Raw genomic sequence first — 19,477 nt, forward strand, 5'->3', positions numbered from 1 at the left:
ATTCGTCAGTGCACTGCGGCGGCGGAAAGGTCAGTTCAAACACCTGAAGTTTGGCACCAACATCGACCTCTCGGACGATAAGAAGTGAGTGAAAGTATCAGCTGCGGAGCGAACACGTCTTTTTAAATGTTGTTTTTGAACGTAACTCACACGTCAACTGTCCCAGGTGGAAACAGCAGCTTCAGGAGCTGGCCAAGCTTCCGGCCTTCTCCCGGGTGGTGTCGGCCGGGAACCTGCTCAGCCACGTCGGACACACCATCCTGGGCATGAACACCGTGCAGCTCTACATGAAGGTGCCAGGGAGCCGGACGCCAGGTAACACAAACACACGGCAAACTACCACTGCTGTCGCTTTTTTCTTACTCTGTTAGTAAAGTCTCGTCTCTGCAGGTCATCAAGAGAACAACAACTTCTGCTCGGTCAACATCAACATCGGTCCTGGTGACTGTGAGTGGTTCGCTGTACCTGAACCTTACTGGGGCGTCATCAACGACTTCTGTGAAAAGTACGTCACCGATTACTTGAGTTTCTCAGCTGAACTTCGGAGGAGATACTGAAACCTGCGTCTCCTTTTTACAGGAACAACATCAACTTCCTGATGGGTTCCTGGTGGCCAAACCTGGAGGACCTGTACGAGTCCAACGTGCCTGTTTATCGCTTCATCCAGCGTCCAGGAGACCTGGTGTGGCTCAACACAGGCACCGTCCACTGGGTTCAGGCCATCGGCTGGTGCAACAACATCGCGTGGAACATCGGACCCCTCACAGGTGAGACAGAAGAGTTGGACATGAAGGGGGGGGGTGCTTGGTGCTGAGATAACGTGAACCCATGGATCTGACATCTTACAATCGCAGTTTAAGAGATAAGATTTTTAAAAGGTTCTCCAGAAGGTTTGGTCTGGTTTCATGTTGGGATTAAAATACTGATGAATATGGAAAGTAGCTTTAAAACACGAGACTCATGTTTGTGACCTGTATTATCAGACCTGAGGCGCTGAATTAAAACTCTGGAACCTGAGAGGTTCATTAAGAGCTGAAGCATTTAAAAAAAAATCTTCAATCAATGAAACGGCTGTGATCTGCTTCATCATCACTTTAAAACCTTCTCACAGACTGGTTAACAAACTGTCGGCCTCCTCAACACGAAGGATAAAAGAGTTTCTCTGGTTTCCCCTCAGCTCACCAGTACAAACTGGCAGTGGAGCGTTACGAGTGGAACAAACTGCAGAGCGTCAAATCCATCGTTCCCATGATCCACCTCTCCTGGAACATGGCCAGGAACATCAAAGTGTCCGACCACAGGCTGTTTGAGATGATCAAGTGAGAACAAACCTCCGTCATGACTCCTGTGTTGGTTTTTGTGTTGCTGCTGTGGACTCGCTCATGTTTTGTGTTTCTCTGCGTCAGGTATTGTTTGTTGCGGACTCTGAAGCAGTGTCAGATGCAGCGGGAACTGCTATTGGCTGCTGGGAAGGAGCTGGTGTGGCACGGGAGGACGGCGAACGAGCCGGCGCACTACTGCAGCATCTGCGAGGTATCGACCGAACGTTCTCTCAACCTTCACTCTGCTGCTGCGGCTCGTCGTCCTGTTTTAACTCTTCTGTCTCTCCGGCGCTCAGGTGGAGGTGTTCGACCTCCTGTTCGTCACCAGCGAGAGCAACAGTAGGAAAACATATGTGGTGCACTGCCAGGACTGCGCCCGCAGGGGGAGCTCTAACCTGGACAACTTCGTGGTGCTGGAGCAGTACAAGAACGAGGACCTCATGCAGGTTTACGACCAGTTCACACTCGTAAGTGTCCGACGCAAAAAACGACCCGAAGCACGAGTCAGACCCCAGAGCTCAGTTTGAATCAAGGACCGGATGAAGGAGGACGACATGACGCTCCAGCTTTCAATTCAACCGATAATTGATTTGATCGTTTGAGCTTCTAAATCTTATTCTCCAGTTTCTCTGATTCTCTCATGACAAAAGTAAAGTGAGTGTCTCCGGTGTGTGGACAACACACGAGGAGACCTTGTTGAGATCTTTGTGGGAAACAGGTTTTTAAGAAAAGAATGAACAGATGAATGAAAAGGTTGAATTGCTGCCTGATCATCCGTGTTGTCAGACGGGACATGGACCAAACTCATCAAACTGCACATTAATTAAAACGTTTCAAGTTCAAGTGTTTTTATCCATCGCGACTCCAAATGACGTCATTGGCTCAAGATGGCAGCGTTCCTGTCCACGATATGTTGGCCTCACGTGTGGCTGTCGTCTTAATTTACACCCAGTTTGTTCTTCTCTCCGCAGGCGAGTCCCCTCCCTTCTTCCTCTTGATGCTAAGAGGAGGAGCCACATCGGACTATTACCGGAACCATCTCCGGAAACTTTTCTTTGTCTCTGATATTCAGGAAGTTAAGCCGGCAGTCCTCCAACTGCGCTCTGTAGCTATCCCATAAGGCAGCTGCGTGAAAGCTGTGTGTCTATGCAACCTGCCCAGAGGGGTGTGTGTCTCCCCCCGGTGGCCTGGAGGGGGACAGCAGCTCCTTCTGTCATCATGACCAGACTGTTCTACTGCTGGACTTCATTAGAAAACACACACACACACACACACACACACACACACACACCAGAGGAAAAATGATGAAATAAAGTTTTGTACATATTAAGTTTCAACACAAAGACTACTGACATGATCATTTTCTTTTTCCAGTTTTGTAATTCTGTTTGTGGGTTTGACACCAGAGCTCAGCCCCCCCCCCCCCCTCATCAGACGAGTCATTAGCATAGCGGGTGTTTCTCTATGTCCGACCCCCCCCCCCAGTCAGGAAAACATTTAAAAACTCTTTTGTAATGTGAAAAGTTGAGTGACACATTTCTTTACAACATTTCCTCCACTTTTCTTTTCTGTTTTTGAATCAGTTGAACTTTCGTCTCGCTGAGCGCTTGGTTACTTCTGGGTGCGAGAGGAAATCACACGTAGACAAACAGCCAAGTCACAGATACAAAGGGTTGCACACAGAGAAAAGAGTGAACTTTCATTTGTGTTTTTTTTTATTTTGATGTAAATTTACACTATTTATAAATGCATATTTATTGCTTGAAAATATTTGTTGATGGAATGCTGTAATTTTTTCCAGAGTACCTGCCATTAAATTTGAAGGAGCTGTGTGATTTTAAACTCGGCCCCTCGTACGTTTTCTATATAAATAAACTGCTCAGTAAGCGTTGTACAGAGACTTTAACCTCGAAATGAGTTTATTGTTTGAAGGATGTTTTATGCGTCAATAAACAAAAACTGTCTTTATTTACATCTGCAGTTGGTTCCACTTATTCAGGAGGATTCTTTTCTTACACTTATTCTTTCACCTCCGCTCTGTTTGTTTTGGTTCTTTGTACGATTCCAAAAGAAATGAAGACAAGCGTCTTCAGATTTGATCGTATCACGTCTCGATTCTCTATATTTTTCAGCTAGTTATGATTTAATGGATTTTGAGTTGAGTGAAAATAGTAAAGTTTCAAATCTGAAATATTTTTTGTACTTTCACTCCTAAATGAATGAAATAAAACTGTAAATGAAGTTTTTTAGCTGCAGGGTATATTTACTGTTACTGTCTGACTCTGTCCTGAGTCCACAGCTCCTGACGGGCGACGCTTGTGCAGGAGGTCGGTGCAAAGCATTATGGGAGCATCATGTCACCACATCACTGAGAGGTCGTTGGGAGCAGGAAGAGGAGGAGGAGGGGGTCGTCTTCATCACCCTGGTGAAACCGGTGAGTTCCTGCTGTGACTGAGGTCACTGTTGATCTGTTCACTGTGACAACGACAAATAACGAAACAACCTGAATGTAAATTACAAGAAGGATTTATTTATAATTATTTACAAGTAAATAAGAGATTTCATAATTAGACTCCATTACAGAAACTACAGGTTAATGTGCACATGAGCAGTTGAATCCTTCATTCCTCCTCCGTCCTCTTCAATACGTTTTATTTTCCTTCAGGGTTTTAAAGACGGTATTGAATCCTACTCTCCAGCAGGAACACGAGTTTCTCTTGTGTTTGATTCAAGTGTTGAACAAACATCGTATTCTTCAGTGGCTCCGGCTCGTTCGGCTTCTTGGACGAATTGCCTGCATTTCTATTTATTCATTTATACACAAAAGAAGTGAATTATTACAACGTCAATGTTCTTCAAACAAGAAACAAACAACAACAACAACTGCGTCTAAATCCTGATCGGCCCGCGTCCACCACAGATTTTTAATTTCAGATCATTTACTTCAGAAACAAACCTCTGTTCCTCCTCCTGTAATGTGAGCTTCATCACAAAGAAATCAAGAATCTGCATCTTTCACAGACAAACTGGAAACTTCCTGTCTGTGGTTCTCAGTTGGTCGTCTCATTTGCAGCAGGCGAAGTTCTGACGCTGCCAAGTGGGTCGACCAGGAGAACTGTGAAAGCTCAGCTCGCTGCTCGTGTTGGGTTCAAAAGGAAACTTCCTGATTTGTCATCTTCTCCGTGCTCCCTGGTTTTCATGCACATCATTCAGAGGCGCTTGTTGTTCTGTGTCCTGAATTCACGCCGTGTGAAGTCTGAGACCTTCAGCACCACAAACACACAACGCCTCATTAAATGCCCCCATGATGCATCACGTCCGGCGGCTCCATGGGGAACTGTTTTTATCTGAATAAAAAAAAAAAAACAACATCTAGACCAAAGCAGCCGTGAGGAATCAAACACTGTTGTGAAGTTTCTGTCTGTGATCAGCAACGAGGTCTGATCCTCATGTGAGGTCATTAAACCGTGAGGCTCAGTTTTTAGGTTCAAACGACCTGACGAGGCTCCGATTTACTGGAGACGAGAAGAGGAACTGTGACAGTTTGTCGGTTTGTAAAAGAGGAACAGACGACGTTTCCTTCCTCCGTCAGTGAAAGGATGAAACTGACTCATTTAATAATTAGGAGATTTCATCAGATTGTGACGCCACAGTCTTCCATGTTTAGAACAAAGCAGCTGCACGTCCACTCGTCATGTTTCTCCTCCACTGTTTCCTGCGGCGTGGACGGACACTACTTTCTATTTTCAGGTTTTTTGCCACAAGTGGTTTCAAGTAAAGAACTAGAACATCAGCCAGTCGAGCGTGTTCCTCCGCCAACACCAAACAGATTCAACCAAGCCTGTTGACTAAGTTTCTCTTGAAACCGCTCACACACACACACACACACACACACACACACACTGAAAGAGACGGGAGCTGGAACCAAGAGTTTGAGACAGAGGCTGAACAGAGGAGCTGCAGCGATGGACAGGCTGATCTCTGCAAGTTAAACAGTTTTACAGTTTTCACACCGATTCTAAAAACCTGACGACGAGCGCAACGTTTCATTTAACGCTTCAACAAACATCCGTAATATGAAAATGAAGAAAGCCACAGTTTAAAACAGGCCCTGGTGTCCAGCTGTGTCTCCCTGAAAGGAAACATCTGTGTCACAAAGAAAAACAAATTAAAAGCATCAGGACGTCAGGACAGTGTTGGGTGATAACAGCCCCCCCCCACCTGAACCTCCTGTGACGCTCGGACACTGTCGTGAGCTGCACGAATAATAATCTGATAAAAACAGTGAGATGGTTTTGTTCTTTATCTCCGGATCATTGAACAACGTTTCCCTTCACTTGAGTCTCTTTCTGCCAAAGTTCCCTGACGGACGTGTTCCGTCGAGCTCGGTCAGACACAGACTGAGGCATCATTCATCTGATCACAACCGCAGGAGGCTGCACTTCAGTCAGAACACCTCCCGTTCATTCAGGACCAGGTTTCCATGGTTACCTCTGACTGAACATCCGACAGCGACAACAGGGAGGAGGTGACATTTCAGAAAACACCAAACCTGAAGAGGAATGTTTTCATGTGAGGGACAGACGCGTCCTTCAGACAAACACAGCTGGACACCAGGACCTGTTTTCATCCGTTCATCCATATTCAGGTTGATCATCTGAATTAGTGGAGAGGACAGAAAACCCCTCACAGTGTCTGCACGTGTCCTGTGGTCAGTGTCTGTGGTGCAGCAGATTGTCCGACTCGTTCACAACAACAGGAAACGATTTCCAGAAAAGTTCCAGAAAACATCTGGAGCTTGTGACTCGGACGTTGTCACATGCAGAACCTGCAGAACGTTTCAGGAACATGTTCTGACTTCAGCTCAGAGACTGGAACCAGTTTAACCAGGATCCAGCAGATGTCACTGTAGTTATTAAAGAGATGGATGCTAACTTGTGTTTGTAACACACACACACACACACACACACAGATCAAAGATGAAGGTGTGTTCCTCATGTCTTAGTCACTCTTGTGACTCAGCTCGTATTTATTCCGTTCATATTTGTTTTTACTCGTCGGTGACTCACCGTCGAGTTGACAGAGAAAACACATGCAAGTATTTTAGAACAGGAAGTGGACGTACAGAAAACCCCCGATGTTTTCGGTGGATGTGTGGAACGTGTGTTTTCAGCAGCGGAGAGGAAATCATGGTGATTTACGAAGGCGTTGGGTTTTTAGAGGAAAGTGACAGGACGTGAAAAACTCTAATCATATAAATATATATGATAATATTCCTCTAAGCAACATGGATTCATTTGATTTATTGTCTCTAGTACTTGTTGATTTAATGTGAACTAATGTGAATGTTTTATATATTTATTAGAGAATATTGATCCTGCAGGACCTGGATCATCATCATCATCATCATCACGAGTCCATCAGTCAAAGTCATGTCACGACTTTTATAACTAGAAGAGAGTTGATTATAAACTAGAGTTTCAAAATAATCAAATGTTCACGTGTCACAAATATCCAAATTAATTAATAGTGTTCAGTTTCACAATAAAACGTCTTGTGATTCAACAAACAGCAGAAGTATAAAATAAAGTTCTTCAGTAAAATATAATAAACACAAGTTGAGGAGGAAACAGTCAAACGCCCGATACGAGTATGAGAAATGAAATGATGAAATATATGTTTACGTTATAATTTTATACTTTATGGAATCTTAACGTGCAGCAGCTTCAGAGTGAAAACTTTACGTGAACTGAAGTGACACAAAACAACAGAAAGTGAAAGTACAAGTACTTTAAAGCTGTACATGTACTGCAGAGGAGTAATACTGATACAAACATGGCCTGCAGACTGTGTGTGTGTGTGTGTGTGTGTGTGTGTGTGTGTGTGTGTGTGTGTGTGTGTGTGTGTGTGTGTGTGTGTGTGTGTGTGTGTGTGTGTGTGTGTGTGTGTGTTCCTCGTTCCAACAGCAACAATCCTCCTCGTGGTAAAAGTCCCCTGGATTCCACCAGGATGAGTCTGAGGATCCAGAGCCGTGAGTCACAGGAAGTATTGAGTTAAATCAACCAGCGTCCCGTGATCTTGTTTGTGTGTGTGAGTGTGTGTGTGTGTCTGTGTGTGTCTGTGTGTTGCTGTGACAGCAGGGCTGTGGGTCCAGGTGGTGATTAGTCAAACTCTACACACCCACAGGTTCAGATCATTTCACTCGAACATTTCATACGACACAGTTTGTTCTCTATATTTAAAGAACACAGTGATCGTCCAGGTTCTCTGCGGACGCGTGAACGTTATGAAGATCTCCGTCACACCATCACAGTCCAGGATCTAAAAACCATTTTTAGTTTCAGACTCTTCAGTTGAGTCTGAACCCTAAAAATGAACGTGAGGTTCCTCAGACTCGGAGCAGGAGGAGAGAGAAGAACCACTGAACCTCTTCTCGGCATCGTTGCTGCTTTTATTAGTTTCTGTGTTTCTGTTGATGGAGATTCATTCGAGCTGCAGCTTCAAGTGCTGAACAACGTTAAAGTCGAGCGTGTGGTTCTCCAGGAGCGAGAAGTTCACGAGGATCTGCTCATCTGGACTCTTTGAATCCAAGTGGTTCCAGTCGGAACACGACTTCCTCTCGGAGTGATTGAAGCCGACTGACTTGCTCCGACGTCTCCTTCACGTTAACCCCCGATGTCCCGTCTCCTCCTCAGGTTCATCACAGAGACGCTCTGTCAAACTGGACATGATGAAGATCAGTGTGGTGCTGCCTCCTCTTCATCACACTTCATGGTGCGTTTGTTTCCTCTCGTAAATTAACCTTTCGAACACGAGGGTGAATCAGTGGGTGTGGAGCTCGGAGCTGAATCACACGTTAGAAATGTGCAGAGGGAAATTATTCAACTGCTCGTTCTCCTGGTCTCAAACAAAAAGACTTACTGCGACGTCCCAACACAACATATACCAAACTGTATACTATACCATATACTATACCGTATACTATACCAAACTATATACTATACCAAACTATATACTATACCAAACTATATACTGTACTATATACCAAACTATATACTATACCAAACTATATACTATACCAAACTATATACTATACTATATACCAAACTATATACTATACCAAACTATATACTATACTATATACCAAACTATATACTATACCAAACTATATACTATACCAAACTGTAAACTATACCAAACTATATACTATACCAAACTGTATACTATACCAAACTATATACCAAACTATATACTATACCATATACCAAACTATATACTATACCATATACTATACCATATACCAAACTATATACTATACCAAACTATATACTATACCATATACTATACCAAACTATATACTATACCATATACTATACCAAACTATATACCAAACTGTATACTATACCATATACCAAACTGTATACTATACCATATACCAAACTATATAATATACCAAACTATATACTATACCAAACTATTTACCAAACTATATACTATACCATATACCAAACTATATACTATACCAAACTATATACTATACCAAACTATATACCAAACTATATACTATACCATATACTATACCATATACCAAACTGTATACTATACCAAACTATATACCATACTGTATACCAAACTGTATACCAAACTATATACTATACCAAACTATATACTATACCAAACTATATACCAAACTGTATACTATACCAAACTGTATACCAAACTATATACCGTACCAAACTATACCGTACCAAACTATATACTAAACCAAACTATATACTATACCATACTATATACCAAACTATATACTATACTGTATACTATACCAAACTATATACTATACCAAAGTGTATACCAAACTATATACTATACCAAACTATATACTATACCAAACTATATACTATACCAAACTATATACCAAACTATATACTATACCAAACTATATACTATACCAAACTATATACCAAACTGTATACTATACCAAACTATATACCATACTGTATACTATACCAAACTGTATACCAAACTATATACTATACCAAACTATATACCAAACTATATACTATACCAAACTATACCGTACCAAACTATATACCAAACTATATACTATACCAAACTGTATACCAAACTATATACTATACCAAACTATACCGTACCAAACTATATACCAAACTATATACTATACCAAACTGTATACCAAACTATATACTATACCAAACTATACCGTACCAAACTATATACCAAACTATATACTATACCAAACTATACCGTACCAAACTATATACCAAACTATATACTATACCAAACTATATACCAAACTATATACCAAACTGTATACCAAACTATATACTATACCAAACTATATACTATACCAAACTATATACCAAACTATATACCAAACTGTATACCAAACTATATACTATACCATACTATATACCAAACCAAATCATAACATACATGTGTATCATCCCTTGTTTTAATCCTCATGTTCATATAATCAGTAAAGAACTGAAATGAGATTCACAGAAACGTTAAACTGCAGAAATGTTTGACCAGAAGAGACGATTTGTTTTCTGATCAGTTTGACATTTGTCCATTAGGTGAACTTCAGATCACGTTAGCTTCCTCCCACCTCCTCTTCTGTGAGGGACGGACGTCTCCTGATATTTGTCCTCTGATTGTTAAGTGAAGACGTGAGGACCCTCCTCTGCTGCTGGGATCAGAGCCACATGGTGGCAGTGTCCACAAATACTGTCCACACACCTCATACAGTGTGTGTCCAACGCTCGTCCTCACACCATGAAACTACGTCCCTGAACTGTCTCGTCTTCATCCTCCTGTTCTCACGTCTCAGACACTTGTGGAGCTCCAGTGTCCGAGCGACAGAGGTGATGAAGTAACAAAATACAAATACTTTGTACAGAAGTAGATTTTTCATTGATCTGTACTTGAGTATTCGTTCTTTTGAGGACTTATTACTTTTACTTTTATTTAACACAGACATCTGAACTTTCTTCTCTCATCTGTTTTTATTTTATTTTGCTGCATCGAGCGTCGAAACAGATTTCAACCTTAACCAAGGCAGACAAGACGATTCGTCTGTCAGGGGTGGAAGGACGCATTTGAAGGAGCCTTCAAAATGAGACAAAGTCCTCAAAATGAGACAAAGTCTTCAAATGAAGCCTCTGAAGGATTCGTCTCAGAGCTTCAAGTTGCTTTGCACAGAAACGACCTTCAGAGGAAACGTTTCACTCGGAGCCTGAACTTTACTCGTACTTCAGTAAACAGGGTGAATCAGTACTTTCACTGGTTATTACACAGTTTCTGTACTTTATGTAGTCACGTATATTCGACGTCGTGTATTTAAAGTCCATCCACCTGAGCAGCGTGGACGAGGGAGGAGACAAGTGTCTTCAAATCATGTCTGAGCTGTGATTGGCCGAAGAAAATGAACACATGATCATTTTCACTGATGGATGGATCTTTCTGTGTAGGAAGGACGAGTGTGTGTGCACGAGTGTGTGCGTGTGTGTGTGTGAGGCAGATACCCGAGGCTGAATCTGGGGTTGTGTTACTTCCTTTTACAAACATACCACAGTGTTTGGTCATCTCAAGTGCGTCGAACACTCATCGGATTATCTGGCTCGGGCCGCTCGGTGCTTTCCACCTTCTATCAGTCACTGGGCCTCGACTAACCAGCGGCTCTGCCCCGCTGCCTCTGCACTGACCGCAGCCTCCATGTGACAGATGTTGTTTGGAGGTGGACCAGCCGGCTCCCGGCTTCGACCTGCTGTTGTCCCGGTGCACAGTGACGCAGGTATTGCACAACATTTTCCTTGGTTATGACTGTGTGACATCACCAGCTCCTCTTAGCGCTCGCCGTTTCCCAGTTCCCCTGATGCGTGATGCGCTCACACTAACGATTGCACTGTTATGTGTAAACACGGCAAACAACCCAAAGGCGTGCACACACACACACACACACACACATACACACACACACACACACACAGACACACACACAGACCTTTGCTGCCTGTATACCCACGCAGGCACCTGCTGCACGTGACGTCATGTATGCGTCAGGTGAATGCATGTGCAGAGGCTGCTGCTGGCTGCGGGATGTTTGCATAATCAGCACGGCAGCACACCTCGGTCACAAGGTAAACTTTCCACTGTCCCTCGAAAAAAAGACACGTCCGCTTCACAGTCGAGTAGCCGGGGAACGGCCTACTTTCCCAGAGGAGGCGTGAGCGGCAGCAGAGGACAGTCAGGGTCCGAGTGTGTCTTCATTTGTTGCTTCTTTATTGTTGCTGTATTTGAGGCTCAGTCACCACTCGACTGAAAATGTGTTTCCATGATATTTATGTTGTAATCACGCACACAAACACAGACACACACACACACACACACACATACACAGTCTGGTCAACTCCCTCTAATGTGATATGAACATGGTTATTGATAAATCTAGATTCACATGCAGTAAGTATCAGTATAACGTGTATTTGTACATGTTGTACTTTGTAAAATGTTTTTTTTTTGTAACTTGATGTGTTTCTGTTTCTGTTAGATTTGAAAAGTTAAAGAGTTTTGTGTTATTTTGTGTAATTTGCCATCGTCTCTCCTCAGGCCTCACGTAGCTGCCAGAACGGAAACAAACGGTTTCATGCATTAAAACCACAATGAAGAGGCCACTGCAGCTCTTCAGAACCACAGCGGACAGGTGAGAGGAGGAAGTGTGTGTTTCAGTCCTGCGTGTTTCATGCATTATAAATAAAACCTGTATATTACCTGCAGCTTTCATGAGTTAATGCTAAAGACAGGATGTGAAGACGTTTAACAAACCCTGGTTCTGAAATGAATCCACTCTGGTCTGAAGGATTTATCTCATTGATCCTGTTTGAAGAACGACAGAGTGGTTCATGGTTAAAGGTTTGTTTTTCAGTGATGAGGTAGAGTCCAGCTCGTTTCTCCTCATTAATCCACATCGTCACGTCTGCTCAGAAGTTTTTATGCAGATTAAACAGGTGATTTAAAGAATTTAGAAGTTGTGGACATGAGACAGACTAAATGTTAAACTAAGATAATTATATAGATCTTTTATTCTCATTCTAAGTTTTGTGTTTCACCAGTTTAATGGAGGAGAAATCGAAAGTGGAATGTTTCCTAATGTTGTGATGTGTTGATCAGGACTTTAAATGAATCTTTGCTGCTTTGATTTTTCATTCATCATTAAGTCAAATCTCCGTTTGAATTCACAAACGTTGCTCCTCAGTGACGGAACATGTTGGTTGTGCAGTAATTTCACCGGGCAGATATTTATCCAGACAACAAAATGATTGAGTAGATTTTATAAATAATGAAATAAATAAATGTAAAATGTGGAAATCTACAAACTAAAACTACACAATTCAAATATGGTGAAAGTTTAAATATTGATAAAATATGTGAATTCATGTGAATATGAATGAATTCGGCCTCATGTATCTGCTCTGTTGTTCTGTGTCTCTGAAAGCGTTGAACTGAAATTCTCTCAACACAATTCATCTCTGACGTCGGAGTTTCAAGGACAAACATGTGGGTTCTCAGCTCGATGATAGGAAATGAAAGCTCCTGCTACATTTTCTATTTTCCCACATGTTCTCAGTTCTATTCACACACGAGACTCCACATGAATTCACACAACTTAGTCTGCAAAAAATACTTCAGTGCTCGATGAGCAGCTCAAATCAGGCAACTGCTCAGAGGAAGAGAACTCATTAACTCTGAGTCTCCTCATCTGATTAGTTTGATTAATTAGAAATGTGTCACAACTGAAGGACATCGGCTGTGACTCGTCCTCTGACCTCCATCTTTATCTCTTTAGTTTTCGGGGTCAGTGTCCGTTCTGAACCCGCCTGTTAGAAATCAGCTGTGTTCTTGTGCTGATGCTGGTTCTGGTTTCCTGCAGTGATGGAGCCGCAGTGAATAAAGAGCTGCTCACAAAACCTGAGCCCGAGAATCAGTCGTCGTCCTGAACCAGCATCTTGTTGACAACGTGTTGTCCAGATGGACGAAGACGCTTGTGTTGATAAGTCCGGAGGAAAAGGACGATTTCAAACGAAAACGTTTTTCTAGAAGTATTTTGGATGAAGCCTCTAAGTCACTGTGTCGTTGTGATGGACGATGTCACTTCAGCTCATAGATCCCGGTCGTCGCTGCTACAGAACATCGATCACGTGTTCACAAGTTTATTTTCACGTGTTCATATCACACTTCTCTCGATCTGTAGAAAAACACATGACAAGTGTGAAGCTGATTCTCAACATGTGAGATCCAGAAGCAGAAAGGTGAAGTGTGATATTCCATCAGATGCTATTTACGTACTGAAACTCGTGATCAGTAAAGTACCTTTACATCGATACTTCTACACATGTGACTGAGTTTTATCATTGATTGAGCGTCAGCGAGTAAAACACCAGAAATGAATCAAGTTGATCTGGATGTTTTTCTCTTTAATCCCACTAAACAATAGATTCACGATCTGCTCTGTAGTTTGATTATTGTCCTCCACACTGATGCAAACTGTCCGTCCACCTGCCTCAGAGACGTTTGTCACAGGGACTCTTCTGTCCTGCTGCTGTCAGTGATCATGAGGCCGAGGACGGCAGCGTCTAAATATAGACGGACAAATTAAATTCAAATGACTCAGACGCTCGATGACTGAGACGAGTGACTTATCCGTCCTCAGTCAGTCGGTCAGTGTTCTGCCTCTCGGCAAACATCCACGCTCGCTCGCCGGGACTCACTTATTCCGCTCGGGGTCACCTCTCCAACCCTCGGTCGGGTGGTTCGGCGGTGGTTGTCAGTAGCGAAGGCGGGGGAGGAGGATGGGTGGAGGGAGGGAGGAAAGGAGGGGGAGAGAAAAGGCAAAATCAGTTGGCGCAGGAGAGGAAGCTGTCATATCCAGGAGGAAGTGTGAGTCAGTGCCTCGTACATTCTTGGAGGCTGATTCAGCGCTGCACAGGAAGTGGGAAACGCTTACTGCTGAGCTTTAACACCGGGAGGGAGAGAACCTCGTCTGGAGCGGTGCAACTGGAAAAAGAGTCCCCCCGGCAAAAACAGCCAAACAAACATTCATGGTCACGGTTGTTTGTGTGTAATGGTCTGCATAGAAAACGGTGCAGGAGCTCGGAGGAGGAGGAAGAAGCTGAAAAGAGGAGAAAGACTCCAGGAGAGAGGAGCTGTCAGAGAGGGGGAGGAGGCCAAAGGGTCGCACTCTGGGTCTTCCTCTTTTTCTTTGGTCCCCAGAAATCTCCCCTTGAATCTCCCTCTGCCGTCACTTCTCAGATTTCACAGTTCCAGCCACTGCAACTTAACCCTGTCCTCGCCGGGCAACGATTTACAAAAGACATGTGAGAGCCCGACGTCACCCACAGGAAGGAGGAAGACACTTTTAGCTTTTAGACGTGTTTGAGTTGTGGCGTCACAAAGGGGGAGGTTTTCCAGGTCCGGGGGCCGTGGTGGGGGAGAGAGGATGTTCTCCCCCGTTCATAAACCCACGGACAGTCTGTCCCACCCAGACGCTCATGGTCACTGCCCCTGTCCTCGTGATAAAACACCAGCTTATCACCAGTTTCCATTCAGCTTCTAACGCTTACGTAACGTCAGCCCGGGGAGGAAGTGCTGTCCACTGTGAATGAAGAAGTGTGTGTGTGTGTGTGTGTGTGTGTGTGTGTGTGTGTGTGTGTGTGTGTGTGTGTGTGTGTGTGTGTGTGACGGAGGAAGAGGAGCGAGGCGACGGCTGGAGTGGAACAGGTTTCCACATGAGAGTAAACTCACCAAACGTGTACGACAGTGGAAAAAGCGTGCTCAGCTGATTAGTGCACGGACACACACACACACTCTCCATGACTTCAGAGGACATCACATTGACTTACATTGAATTCCTGGAAACTAATACTAATAATCCTAATATCTAAAATCTTTAACCAAACTTTAAACTTGAGTTCTGAGTCGCTCACACAGAGAAGCTTGTTGCTGCTGGACCTGTTCTAGTTTCAAATCTCTGGGGCTGCGTTTTATTCTGAAGGAGCAGAAACTGAGACGTTTGGAAACGATGACGGAGACACAACCTCTCGCTGTTTGGATCTTTTCCGTTCATGATTGGTCGGGTTCCTGTCACGTGACCCGGAACACAACATGGAGAATCCATCAGAAGAGTTACTGACCCTGTTGTCTCTGCTCACAGCTGCTGTTCACTTCAGCTCAGTGTTTTATTATTGGAGGAATCCGACGTTAGCGTCATGTGATCTGTGTTTTCAGGCGCGTTAGTACGAACGAGTTGAAACTGAGTCGGAGCCAAAACAAGATTGTTATTGTTTCTTTTGGGACGAAGCCCGAAACTTGATTCTAATCACAACGGAAACGTCACCTTACATTAGTCTGACCCGAAAATGTGATGATTCATGTTGGACTCTCCTCTGGTCCCCATAACGTAACACCTAGATCCACACACACACACACACACACACACACACACACACACACACACACACACACACACACACTCTGTGAGTCTGCTCACAGGACCATGTTTTATTGCACGAGGTTGTTGCTAGGAGACAAACTAATTCCAAACCTCGAGAAACAGAACGACTAAAGGAGAGAAAAGGGTGAGTGAAAGGGGGGGGAGGAACAGTGGGGGTGTGTGGGAGGTGGGGTTGGTTGGCGGGTGAGACAAGGATCGCTCGTCTTCGTCGCTCGTCTTCATCGCTCGTCTTCACCTCGCTGAAATGCAGCCGCCTCAGAGGAAGAGCACGACAGCTGAGGCCAAAAAGACTTTCAGGATTCATGGAGGACAATTGAATTGTGATCTGTTATATTTTGGACGTGTCCCTTCAGGACGACTGTGTCTCCAACACAAACTCACATTCAAGCTGAACGTCCTGAACTGAAGGACGAGCTCTGATTCAGCCGAACGCGTAGAAGACGAAGACGTCCACATGGATGGACGAGGAGATTCCAGATCTGTTGGTGACGCCGGTGTGGACGAGCTGTAAACCACAACACTGATCTTTACACAGCAGAGTGTAGACGTCATGTCCCGCCTCCTGCTGCTGCTCTGAGAGTCATGAAAGACAAACTCCGGAAAGATTTAGGTTTAATGTCTGAAACGCAAAAACTGGACGCGGGGTTCAAGCGTACAAACCCTGTGGTCACGATGCTGCGTTGGAACCAAATCAACGATCTATCCGCGTTAAGACGTGATTCCAGATTCTCGCTGACACGTCATCTCAAACACAACGAGCTGCGGAAACATTCATGCCAGGTTTCATTTCTTACAAGAAGCGTATTGTTCTTGAGTCTCTGTTGAGTCCAGACTGAAATAAATTCAAATATCGTGACGATTGAGACGATCCAGACGTTGTTACCTGAACCTCCAGGATAAACCTGACTGAGCAGCTGCCGCCCTTAAGCAAGGCACCTCGTCCCTGTCTGGTCCAGCTGGTCAGGGGACGCTGTGTGAGCACATGTCCCCCTCCCCTCTTCCTGTTGCTCCGTGTCAATCACTGACGGTCAGGTGCTTCTAATGTCATTACCGAGGTAGAGGAGGCCTCAACACACACACACACACACACACACACCCTCAGCCTCCTGTCATGTGCTCCTCATTTCCATCATGTCATCTCCGCTGGGCCACTTACTCCCCCGTCACCCCCCCCCCGCCTCACCTCTCTCACACTGTGAAATACTGAAGCTTCATTTCACAACCGAGTCGCCCTCGACGGCTCCGCCGCTGACACCGCCTGCTCCTCCAGCCCGTCGTGTCACATGCCGCGGTGGCGAGGGGTCAGCTGGCTGTCTGTCCATCTGTCTCGCCCTGACAGCGGACGGGCTGCATTTGTAGTTTTATGCGTCGTCAGGGTTTCCTGCAGCAGATCTGAGCAGAATGTCGATCTCACGCTGGAGTCAGTGTTCGTCTCCTCCGAGCTGTGAGCTCGCGGGGTCACACTCAGAGGTTTGCTGCAGGATGCTGGAAACTGAAACTTCACCTCTGACCTGCAGCAGAAAGAACTCGTATGTCCGAGTGTGAATCATCGACAGAGCAACTATTTCTAAAACTGAACCTGGTGTTGTTTTATTACTAAGATCTAGAGCTGCTTTCAGACCTGCACGGAAGTCTGAGCATGTTCCTCACATGTTCCTCACATGTTCCTCACATGTTCCACACATGTTCTGGAGGTTCTGTTTGTAAGAACATACAATGTGAGTCCGTGTGAGAAAACATCTGACGCGCCCTCGTCTGTTTTACATGAAACTAATGTGAAAAGTTTGTTTTGACTCGTTGATTTTGAAGAAGTCAGAAAACGCTCTCACATCTTGATAAATGAAACTCACAGGTTTGATGTGCAGTGATCGGAACCAGACACCGGGCGGACGCAGCGATGTGATGGAGGGTTCCTGCTGCTGAGTCACCAGGTCTGACGGAGGCGATGGGATGTGAACGTGCTGAGCTTTGTCTCGTGCACCAGCAGTTTGTGTTTCTGGTGAGTTGTGGTCGATCCTGTAATCACTGCTCCGTCCTGCTCCGTGAAGGATATCGTCTTCCAGCTGGTGCTGAGTCAGCTTTTACACCAGTGTCATGATTCAGCGTGCGTCACCGAACATCACGCTCTGCTCCTTGCAGCGGCCGTCCATGATGGTTACTCAGACGTGGATCAGCTCCAGGCTTTTTATCAAGGTTGATACCTCTTCGTCTCGTTGTCCTCCGTCTCTTACGTCTCTTTTCTTTTCTTTGTGTTTCAGGATGCAGGTCTGCTCCATCTACCATCTGATGAGAAACACGATGCAGTGGAAACCTCGGTGTGAGTCCTCCTCTGGTCAAACACATGATTCATTAGATGATCGACTGAAACGTGTATTTTTTATTGACAGAACAATAATAATCACAGCGTCCAGGTGAAAAGTAACTTCCTCTTTCTTAACGAATCGACAAGATGATGATTTGTCTTTAAACTGATTCACTGGAAACAAATCACTTAGACAATCTGACTGTCCTTCATCGATTCTGTGAAGAATCAAACATTTCCACCATCTTGATTCTCAGACATATTTGCACAGTTACACACTTTCTTCAGCAGATTCAAGATAAAATCAAAATAAAATACTGAGTCATGTTTATATCAGTGAAGAAGTACGTGTGTGGGAGAAGCAGCTCTTTAAACATGCGCTCCAACTCTTCAGGCTCAAAAGTGCCTGAACTCTGTGAGACTGAATTTATCAACGTGACGAGTTTGAAACTTTTCAATAAGACCGACAGAAACAGTAGAAGATGTCAAAGGACCTGAAAGTGAAGAACCGTCTCCAGGACGTAGGCGGACATGTTTCCTAGTCAACGATCGAGAGCAGAGAAACGTTCAGGAGCCGAACCTCAGAGGATTCAGATTCAACACAGGTGAAGCTCAGAAACAGGAGCGTCAGTTCTGCAGGTCACAGACAGAAGCAGGTGGAGGTCTGGAACTCACACAAACAAACGAGTCTTCATCTGTCAGCGGAGCTGCTTCTGCTCGGGCGTGTTGCTGCCAATAAACCTGACACGCTGACATTTATTGAAGGTTTCACTGCAGCTGGAAGCAACAGAACAATAAAGAGGAACAGAAGCTCGCAGCTGATGTTCGATAGGACGAAGAACAAACCAGAGAAAGTCTGAACATTTGGACTTTCCACAGTTTGTCCGTCCCACTTGATATCACAGCAGGAGACTCGGAACAACACAGGAAGCTGAGGAGCGTTCAGCTGAGGAGCGTTCAGCTGAGGAGCGTTCAGCTGAGGAGCAGCAGGATGTGACATGTTAATCCAGCTCTGCTTTTATTTACCAACATCTTCGTCAGCGTCTTCTTCTGTCGTGTGTGAGAGACGTAGTCAACACGTCCACTCGCTGTGAAGCCTGTATCACAGTTAAAGTACGAGACTTGTTGAGGTTTTTTGTTGAGGTACTTTGTTGAGGTACTTTGTTGAGGTACTTTTGAGTTTTTTTCTATAAACTCAGAAACGTGGAGCCGCTGATGAAGAGGAACATTCTTCCTCCTTCTTCCATGTTGCTGCTGGACTCCCACGTCTCGCTGACGGGGGGGAAGCCCTGCTGCTGAGGTCAGAGCCTGACGTCCAGATGA

The 19,477-nt window shown here is 44.4% G+C and overlaps 1 protein-coding gene and 2 long non-coding RNA genes across 3 annotated transcripts in view; 2 read left to right on the forward strand and 1 right to left on the reverse strand.

Annotated features, from left to right (window-relative positions):
* Positions 1 to 3,294, forward strand: part of kdm6a (lysine (K)-specific demethylase 6A) — a 29,120-nt gene extending 25,826 nt beyond the window's left edge. The window contains exons 23-30 of the mRNA XM_069533324.1: positions 10 to 84; positions 167 to 315; positions 391 to 505; positions 580 to 767; positions 1,178 to 1,319; positions 1,407 to 1,533; positions 1,619 to 1,789; positions 2,294 to 3,294. Coding sequence (XP_069389425.1) covers positions 10 to 84; positions 167 to 315; positions 391 to 505; positions 580 to 767; positions 1,178 to 1,319; positions 1,407 to 1,533; positions 1,619 to 1,789; positions 2,294 to 2,320 — 994 coding nt within the window. The 3' untranslated portion in view covers positions 2,321 to 3,294. The remainder of the gene's footprint in view (positions 1 to 9; positions 85 to 166; positions 316 to 390; positions 506 to 579; positions 768 to 1,177; positions 1,320 to 1,406; positions 1,534 to 1,618; positions 1,790 to 2,293) is intronic.
* Positions 3,295 to 3,832: 538 nt separating this feature from the next.
* LOC138411888 (uncharacterized) lies at positions 3,833 to 4,838 on the reverse strand. Its single transcript, XR_011244377.1, has 2 exons — positions 4,279 to 4,838; positions 3,833 to 4,124 (listed from the first exon to the last, which is right to left on the reverse strand). It is a non-coding gene; the product is annotated as an uncharacterized lncRNA (long non-coding RNA).
* Positions 4,839 to 9,827: 4,989 nt separating this feature from the next.
* On the forward strand, positions 9,828 to 19,088 carry LOC138411926 (uncharacterized). The gene is made up of 4 exons (XR_011244415.1): positions 9,828 to 11,136; positions 11,952 to 12,045; positions 17,705 to 17,851; positions 18,111 to 19,088. It is a non-coding gene; the product is annotated as an uncharacterized lncRNA (long non-coding RNA).
* The last annotated feature ends 389 nt before the right edge of the window (positions 19,089 to 19,477 follow it).

The sequence above is a fragment of the Paralichthys olivaceus genome, chromosome 10 (assembly GCF_024713975.1).
Source record: "Paralichthys olivaceus isolate ysfri-2021 chromosome 10, ASM2471397v2, whole genome shotgun sequence".
NCBI classification, from domain to species: Eukaryota; Metazoa; Chordata; class Actinopteri; order Pleuronectiformes; family Paralichthyidae; genus Paralichthys; species Paralichthys olivaceus.